The 9,487-nt window shown below is 37.9% G+C and overlaps 1 protein-coding gene across 1 annotated transcript in view; it reads left to right on the forward strand.

Moving 5' to 3' along the window:
* Positions 1 to 8,730, forward strand: part of FKBP9 (FKBP prolyl isomerase 9) — a 60,901-nt gene extending 52,171 nt beyond the window's left edge. Inside the window, exons 8-10 of the mRNA XM_063452068.1 lie at positions 4,771 to 4,916; positions 6,490 to 6,653; positions 7,081 to 8,730. Coding sequence (XP_063308138.1) covers positions 4,771 to 4,916; positions 6,490 to 6,653; positions 7,081 to 7,263 — 493 coding nt within the window. The 3' untranslated portion in view covers positions 7,264 to 8,730. The remainder of the gene's footprint in view (positions 1 to 4,770; positions 4,917 to 6,489; positions 6,654 to 7,080) is intronic.
* Positions 8,731 to 9,487: the final 757 nt, after the last annotated feature.

Genomic DNA, 9,487 nt, shown 5'->3' on the forward strand with positions numbered 1-9,487 from the left:
CTTACTAGTTTGGAGATAATCAATGGTTGAGACCAGCCCCCTTTTCTCCAATTATTGTTATTATTATCATTACTATTATTATTATTTATATAGCAATTAAACTGAATCAGGAAGGAATGTTGTGGGACTTTAATGTTCCGTTGGGCTTACTTTACTAGGCCTCTGGTACATGCCAGAAGTTGCATAAATGCCCTTGCTGTGATTATTCAATTTTTTTCTGAAGTCTTTTATGAATGAGAATGAGCTTGGTATTGAAGTTGGCTCTAGGAAATTAATGTGTTTGGCTGGAAGACGACTGCTCTTCTGGTAGTTTAGCAGCCATCTGTAATGAAAAAAATGTGTTTATGACAAAGTCTCTGTGATGTAATAACAACTGGGAATCTGGACCCACTAACAGGATATCGTCCAGGTAATGGAAGATATTTATGCCTAGGGTTCTTATTCTGACAATAAGGGCCAGAAGAAAATTTGTAAAGATACTGGGGGCTGTGCTCAACCCAAAATGAAGTGTGCAGAACTGGTAATGGTCTTCTTGAAGAGGACATCTCAGAAATGGCAAATGAGCTGGAGCAATTGGAATGTGGAAATATTTGTCTTTTAGATCTATAGACATCAGGAAACATTATTTTCTGATTGCATGGGCAATACTCTTTAGGGACTCCATTCTGAAGGATCTTATGTTCAGGTGGCAATTGATAGTTCGCAGATCAAAAATTACCTTCCTGCCTTCTGGACCAAAAACTGGGTTGAATAACAGCCTTGAAACCTGTCTTTCTGTGGTACTGGCCAGATTATTTCTTCTTTTCACAGATTTTCCACATATTCCAATAAGGCCCTCTTTTGAGACCTGTCTAAAGGAATCCGAGTCATAACAAAAAGGTCTCCTCTTGGCTTTAGGCTGAACTCTAATTTGTAACCTGACTTGATGAAGGTATCCTGGAAATACTGTGCCCATATGTCAGGAAAGGCTAAAAGCTGTGCTCCAACTGCTGAGGTGTAGTCAGAAGGACTTATTAGTTGATAGAATGAACTGATTCTTAGTGCAGCTGGATCTATAAATAGAGGACTGACCACATTTCTAAAAGAAGCCTCTAGTAAGTTCTTTTCTAGGCCAATAATTTCTGCTGTCTCTGGATGTTCTCATATCATTCCTGAAAGTAGAAATTTCTTAGAAGAAAAACCTTTTGACCTTCTGCACTTTAGGAATGGATTCTTGTCCAATTAGGCTTCGAAAAAGAAATCAGTTGCTATATGTAGATCCCAAATAGAATTACATAGATCAGACCATTTAACCCCTTCTCCACCCTTTCTACCTTTTGTATATTTCTCTAATTTCCTGTCCTATTAAGTGTACGGGGCGGAGCCAGTGGCATACATCCAGGGGACCCGGCCGCCCTGCGGACCCCTGCGACCAGGTGCCCACTGCCATGTATTGCGGCCCCAGCCCGCGCAGCAAACTTCCGGGGCCACATGTTCAAGGGGCCCATCGGGTGGCCCATACTGTTAGGGCCACCCCATAGAGAGAAATGTCCAGGGGGCCCTGGTCAGCTGGGAGGAAGTGACTGCCCCGGTCACTCCTCCCAGCTATCAACAATAGTCCGTGCGGGAGGAAGGAGAGGGAGTCAGAGTGGGAACTCTGACTCCCACCAGCCTGAGCCACCACTGGACCCCAGGTAAAGTCACCCTCCTGCACCTAAGAGGTAGGAAACAGGAGGGTGATTTAAACATTTTGTATATGTGTGTTTTTGTTTGTATGTATGTGTGTATGTATTTGTCTGTCTGTCTGTGTATGTATGCGTGTGTATATGTGTCTCTGTGTGTGTGTGTCTGTCTGTGTGTGTGTGTCTGTATGTATGTGTGTATGTGTCTGTGTGTGTCTGTATGTATGTATGTGTGCCTATGTGTCTATTTGTATGTGTGTGTGTCTGTATGTATGTGTGTTTTGTGTGTGTGTGTGTATGTGTATGTGTCTCTGTATGTATATATGTCTGTGTGTATGTGTCTGTCTATATGTGTGTGTCTGTCGGGGGGGGTGCAAATGATCAGTTTCGCACCAGGGCCCCATGGATTGTGTGTACGCCACTGGGCGGAGCTTACCCATTAGTATATGCTACCATGGTAAATGTGGCTTTTACCATGGCTAAATATATGTATGTGTGTGTGTGTATATATATATATATATATATATATATATATATGCTTTGCTCCTCTTCCTGAGTTGTACTCCACATACTCAAACAAATCTATGTATAAAGTGGAATTGAGGCAAAAATGCGTTTTTTTGTTGAGCTCATTTGCATACGCCTACCCATAATCCCTTGCAGCAGTGAGAGCACTGTTAAAGTGAGATTTCTATGGCAAAAGCAAGTCTTATGCCTTGACTGGTGTGTGTATTTGTGTTTAGCAATGTATTAAAGGAGCACTATAGGGTCAGGAAACAAACATGTATTCCTGACCCTATAGTCTTAAAACCACCATCGAGTCCCCCCCTGGTCCCCTCTTGCCTCCCTAAATATAGTAAAACCATACTTGTATTCAAGCCTGAAGCTGCTGGCTTTGTCCCTATTTCCTTTTGACCTGCCCCACTGCCTGCTGACATCAGCAGAAGTGGTAGCCTGATCCAATCACAATGCTTCCCCATAAGATTGGCTGATACTGACAGAGGCAGATCAGGGGCAGAGCCAGCACAATTCAAACACAGCCCTGGCCAATCAGCATCTCCTCATAGAGGTGAATTGAATTAATGCATCTCTATGGGGAAAGTTCAGTGTCTGCATGCAGAGGGAGGAGACACTGAATGTTTGGATTCATTTTAGGCAGCCATGACCCAGGAAGGATCTCTAACAGCTATCTGAGGAGTGGCCAGTGAAGTTATCACTAGGCTGTAATGTAAACACTGCATTTTCTCTGAAAAGACAGTGCTTACAGCAAAAGGCCTGAAGGTAATGATTCTACTCAACAGAACAAATTCAATAAGCTGTAGTTATTCTGGTGACTATAGTGTCCCTTTAAATATATATATATATATATATATATATATACACAGAGAGAAGAAATTCTAGCTGTATTAGTGCAATAATGCTAAAGTAAAATAACAGACTAAATTACAAGATACTCGTTTCATCTGTTATTTTAAATGTATACCACATAGTTACCTTCAGACTCCTAGGCATCTAATAGAGGACTTGAGAATGGGGAAAACACAAAATACCACAAGAAGGAGTGAGGAAGTACATTTAAATGTATATTTATAATGTATATATGGTGTCTTTTTTTAAATGTAATCTCTCATTGTATTCACTCTTAAAAGGAGTCCTGTGTGACAACTGAATTTGAAATGGAAACTTTAGTGTTTTCTATTTGTACTGGTGTAATAAAAGCAACAACTTAGCATTGCATTTAAGTCCTTAAAATGGGCTTCCTCATTTCCCATATGCTATGTGGTCAGAGCTGCTAGAACACGGCACTAAATATTGTGGAGACCGGAATGCAAAGCTCTTCCATTATACGCACACACACTGGGCCACCCAACTGATCTAAAAGAAACCCTCATTCATCAGACCAGGCAACCTTTCTTCCATTGCTCTATTGTCCAATTCTAATGCTCACACCCCCATTAAAAGCGGTCCTTATGAGCACTCTGACTGGTCTGCACCTACACAGCACCATACATAGCAAGATACACTGTGTGTTCTAACACATTTCTATGACGAACAGCATTAAGTTTTACAATAGATCTTCTGTGTGATCAGACCAGATGGGCTAGCCTTCGCTCCAGGTGTGCATCAATTGAGCCTTGGGCGCATATGACTCTAATGCCGGTTCACCAGTTGTCCTTCCTTGCACCACTTTTGGTAGGTACTAACCACTGCATATAGGGAACACCCCTCAAGACCTGCCATTTTGGAGATGTTCTGACCCAGTTGTCAAACCATCACTATTTTTGTCTATTTTGACTTGTCAAAGTCAGTCAGATCTTTTCCTGCTTCCAACAATTGAAATTCAAGAACTGATTGTTCACTTGCTGTCCAGTGTATCCAGTTCAATGACAGGTGCCACTGTAACAATAAAATCAATGTTATTCACTTCACCTGTCAGTAGTTTTAATATTGTGGCTGATCATTGTATATTTTTTTTTATTGTAATGAGTCTGATCAATTATTATTACTGTTGGCATTTATATACAGCCAACCTATTCTGCAGTGCTTTAAAATATTTTCCTGGTTAGTATCAATGTCAGCATCACATTTCAGTGAAGAGACCTCCTTCTTTACCTTCCTTCACTTAAAATTTGAATATCCCTGTCATAATCAGCTGGAGCTAACCTATAGGTGATGTTGACATGGATATCAGCCAGGAAAGGAAAATTACAATAAGTGTGTAAAACATTTTCTATTATAAAGGAGAAAACCTAACAATAAATGAGACAATCAAGAAATGTTACAGGAACAATAGGTTGATGAAAGGGCAAATGCATATCTTCTGAAACTAGAAACAGATTATCAACATGGTGATGGAACAACCAGAGTTATTGGCTCAGATCTTCTCATTTTAGGACTCTGTGCGTAAGCTGGCCCAATATACACAATAAGTGAAATATTTACTAGATACCTTCCTTGCATGCATTAATAATATGCGGTTGCTGGATTGTACACTTGCCAAATTGCAGCAAATTACCAAGAAATATCTGTACATTGGCTTGACGTTGTACTTCCTTTCATGCAAAAAGATGAACTGTGTTCCCTAATATTTTTGTTTTTATTCTCCTAGGCATCAGTACGGCAAAACATATAACATAGTCTTGGGCTCAGGTCAGGTGGTCATGGGAATGGACGTAGGTCTCCAAGATATGTGTGTTGGAGAAAAACGTACAGTAATTATCCCTCCACACTTGGGTTATGGAGAGGAGGGAGTAGGTAAGTTTTAATTTCTACATTTTCCTGTATAAAAGGTACATTTAGTTTTTCACTGAATAAAGATTGTGCAAGCTGAGAAAGAAAAAAAAAGAGGGCAAGAAAAAAGAAAGAAAAGACTGACACAGATAAAACATTCAAATACATTGTACTTTCAAAACTCTTCCAGAATGCAACAGGATATATGCAATTGTTTTTTGCAACCAAGCCAAAGACTGTCCCCTATCTCTGCCCAGTCCTACAATGTTATCACTCTCCCTGTTTTGTGAAATTTTCCTTTCATTGAGCACAGATTTAGGCATTAAAGTCAATTTGTCATATATGAACTGTAAGTGTTTTTGAATAAAGCAAATTCAAATACAAAATAAATGTACATTTTGCTGATCTAATAGTAGATTTAATTGAGAGCAAACCTTACACAACAAAACCATTTATACAGTTATTCTTTTTCGCCCCCTTGTGTATAAAGTTAGCAATAGCCCTTGATGAATGCTTCAAATCATTGACTAGGTGGCATACTGCATTCTAATTTTATTGAATATATTTCTAAAGAATAAAATCATATTCTGGACACTTATTTTTTGTTACAAATTGTGAACATATACAGCCTGATGTAGTGGTTTTGGTGCCAGGAGTGGCTTGGTGCCTTCACAGATTAACTGTTTACCTAGGTCAAGCTGTGTAACAATCAACACCTACCCTGTAGCCAATAGTTGCCTTTCTTGCTCTTTTTCTGTGTTCCATTGTCTTTAATAGAACATAGCTCTGGTATTCTGTATTATTCATTCTTTAACGGAATATAGTACTCTGTATTACTACGTCGCTTGTTAATGGCATATAGCCCTAGCATTCTGCATTACTTATTTAATAATGGTAATTTTTTTAATGGATTTTATTCTCAGCATTCTTCATTACTCCATCTTTAATGGAATATAGCACCATATAGCACTCCTTTGTCTTTATTGAAGTGATAGAAAGAAAAACAGCATTCTTTATTACTGTTCTTTAACGCAGTGTAGCTTCCGCATTCTGTATGACTCCATCTTAAATGGAATATAGTTCTAGCATTCTGTATCACTTTGCTCTTTCATGTAATGTAGCCCAAGGACTCTGTATTATTCAGTTGTTAATGGAATATGACATTAAGGGTTACTCCAACCCTTTTTTTCTTCAATAGTGCCCTTTTGGAAATTAATCTTTAAGTCCCCCCTAAAAAAAAAAATACTGAAAAAAATTGTAAAAATTACTTGTTTTTAAATCAGCGCTGGGCAAAGCTCCCAGCACTACTTTACAAACCCCCTTATGATGTCACCAGAGCAAGGTCCAATCAAAGGCATTTCGTAGCGAACATGAATATAAACCTCACAAGTCTGTGACAAGTGGGATAAATAAGAATCAACTTATTTTATTTAGAATAAGGACAGTTTTAAGCAGAAACACTGCATTGCCAAATTCCTTCATCCATGACCATTTTAAAAAGCAGATAATCCTGGAGTAACCCTTTAAAATTCATGATACTTATATTTTTTTTTATATATATATTTCCATAATTCAATGTTTGCTTGTATATTTACAGATGGAGAAGTTCCTGGAAGTGCAGTTTTAGTCTTTGATATTGAATTATTAGAATTGGTTCCTGGACTTCCTGAAGGATACATGTTTATATGGAATGGAGAGGTATCTCCGAACCTCTTTGAAGACATTGACAAAGATAAAAATGGGGAAGTTCAATTAGAGGAGGTAACTATCTATTGCACAGCTCTGTGCACCCTTAGTATAATAATTGAATTTTAAGTAATGTTATTTAACATATATTGAATGTTTCCAGAACACTGTATAACATTTAGATAATGTGCAAATTGTAGGTGTTATAGACACAACAATATACTTTTAAATGTGCATGTACAATAGAAATAGACAGACCTAACCACAAGCTTATAACAGATTTTGTGTTGGTTCCTCTGCAATTATGAATCATTGCATTTAAATTCAATAGAAATATTAACATTGTTAGCGTATTAGGTAGAACTGCACCTAATTACACTATGATAAAGGGTTGCCAATAATATAGATGAAGATGTCAAAGCAAATATGTTTTGTTTCACTTTTTCTTTGAAACATCTCATCTAAAATTGCAATGATATAATCCTAACAATTGTTTCTGCAGTTTTCGGAGTACATTTATACTCAAGTTAAAGCTGGTAAAGGAAAACTGGCTCCGGGATTTGATGCCTCTAAAATCATAGAGAATATGTTCAGAAATCAGGATCGAAATGTCGATGGCAAGATCACCGAAGAGGAGTTCAAACTGAAGGACCAAGAGGATAAAGAGAAGCATGACGAACTTTAAAATATTACAGAGTGTTGCCAAAATGTGTGTGTCTTTATGCACTGTGAATGCATTAATAGGACAGTCTAAAAGATTTGAGACCCATGGAAATGTGGGGAAAAAAATAACAATGGGTGCTAAATGGCTTGTATATTTTAAGATTGGCATAAATGTGAATTCATTAGAATTATCAGTTTCTGTTTCAGTTCTGAAATTCAGAAAAAGATGTTTGATAAGTTGAAAAGTACCCTAAAATCATGAAATGGACACCAGCTCTATATTCCCAATTTTCTATCATTTGTAAATGTCAGTAATAAGCAGCACAGCATATAAGTCATCATATTTATGTATGTTCTGTCAATAGACAAGCCATGCAAGATTTTTTTTTATTCTATATAAACCGTACATGCGCGTGTATGTGTGTGAGTGTTTGAATGAGGGAGATGGGGTAGTTGACTGTGATGTAAATGGGTTCTGGGTAATTAGTATGGTCAGGCCTTATTTAGCACTGACAACAAGTATTAGGACTGTTTAATGAATTTTCTGTTGTTACTTTCATATCAAGTAAAGATTCAAGTTTTTTTTTTATTCAGGGAGTAAATGGAAGTGCTCTTTCAATTTTAAAAACAATTCAGAAATAATTTGACTCTAATAAATAAACAGTTATTGTATATGATATAGGAATGAAAATATGCATATCAAGACTTGTGTGTGCATTTGAGCGATAGTTACCTAATTGAGAATTCATGGTGAATTCAAGTAGATTTCTATTTAAAGTCCAGAGTAGCTAAATGGAGAGCATAGCTGACTTAAAGAATTTTTCCATTTCAGCTATTTTGACCTTAAAATTGAAATGTTCGTTGAATTCACCATACATTCTCACTTTAGTAAATAACCCTGTTAGAGTGTATATTTTTTTCTCCAAGTACAGAAGTGGCTAGCTCGAATGTATCTTTCACGTGGCTAAAGTTTGCACAATCCAGTTGCAATATGGAGGTGCAACTGGAGAAAAATATATTTTAATATCACAACATCTAACATATCACAAGTTGTCTGAACTATGCACTGCATTAAGGATGCAGTCCGTGAATTTTTACGCCTTTGCACCAGTCTGTTTCTATCCAACTAAAGCAACTTACATTTTGTAGGATTGCAAATCAAACATGTACTGGTATTTCTTTTATTGCTTAGTGTTGTTTGGTGTTGCATGAAAAGTGTTTCCCGGTTGTATGCAATATTCATAGTGAGGCCAGCTAGTTAATCGCAAGAGGTACACATGCATAACTAACTGATTTCCCTTCAGCAACAAATAAACTACACTTCCTGACAGACAACCCTTTTCATGTAATGCCCAACAGCAACATGATGGTAAGAAAGTAAGTTTCTGTGTTAAAGCATAGTGATATAAACAGAAAATATCAAACATTTTCATTGTGCTGCAAATATATTAAAAATAAAAACTCTGACAAGAGTAAATTTTTAATAAAATTGGTTGTTTATTTATTGAAAATGTCTTAAATGGACACTAAGACTTATCTTTTTTTTATTATTCTTTACTTTTGGTTTGACAGCTTGTACATTTTACATCGGCAAAGGACAATGACTTCGGACAATTATAACATTTTCATTATCACATTTCATTAACAGACTTGACATATAAGGTACATTGTGTACATGGCAACGCGAAGTATATCCTTCTTCTGCCATTTATTGCTTCCGAGTCATATTAAGTTTTCCAGCCGTCAAGTAAATTATAATTTTAATTAAAGGAAAATTAACTAACATAGTCAACAATAGAGTACGCTAGAGGCGCTTCCCCAACGCTCAATGCGAAAGTCGAAAATTAAGAAATGCTTTCCAATGGGCTTTTTTAATGCATGCGCTGGCCGTGTATGCACATTAGGATCCGCTCAGGAACTGACGTCGGAGGGGGAGGAGAGGCGACCAGCGCCAAGGGGGAGCCAGGCGCTGGATAAAGGCAGGGGCGGACTGAGAACCCTCAGGGCCCCCGGGCAAAATAAATAAAGGGCCCCCTTACAGGCCCCACCCATACTCCGCAGCAAGCGCCACCCATGTCCCGCCTCCATGCACCGCCTCCAGCCACACCCTACACAATCTTTAGACACAAGGAACAAAAGTGCAATAATCCCTTCAAGGCCCCAGTAGAGACTACAATTGAGGGCTAATGGGCCATGGAGGGGGGTCTTTCTAGCAGAGGCTATCTCAGTGTCCTTTAGAGAGTGTG

Source organism: Pelobates fuscus, chromosome 4, assembly GCF_036172605.1.
Source record: "Pelobates fuscus isolate aPelFus1 chromosome 4, aPelFus1.pri, whole genome shotgun sequence".
NCBI lineage: Eukaryota > Metazoa > Chordata > Amphibia > Anura > Pelobatidae > Pelobates > Pelobates fuscus.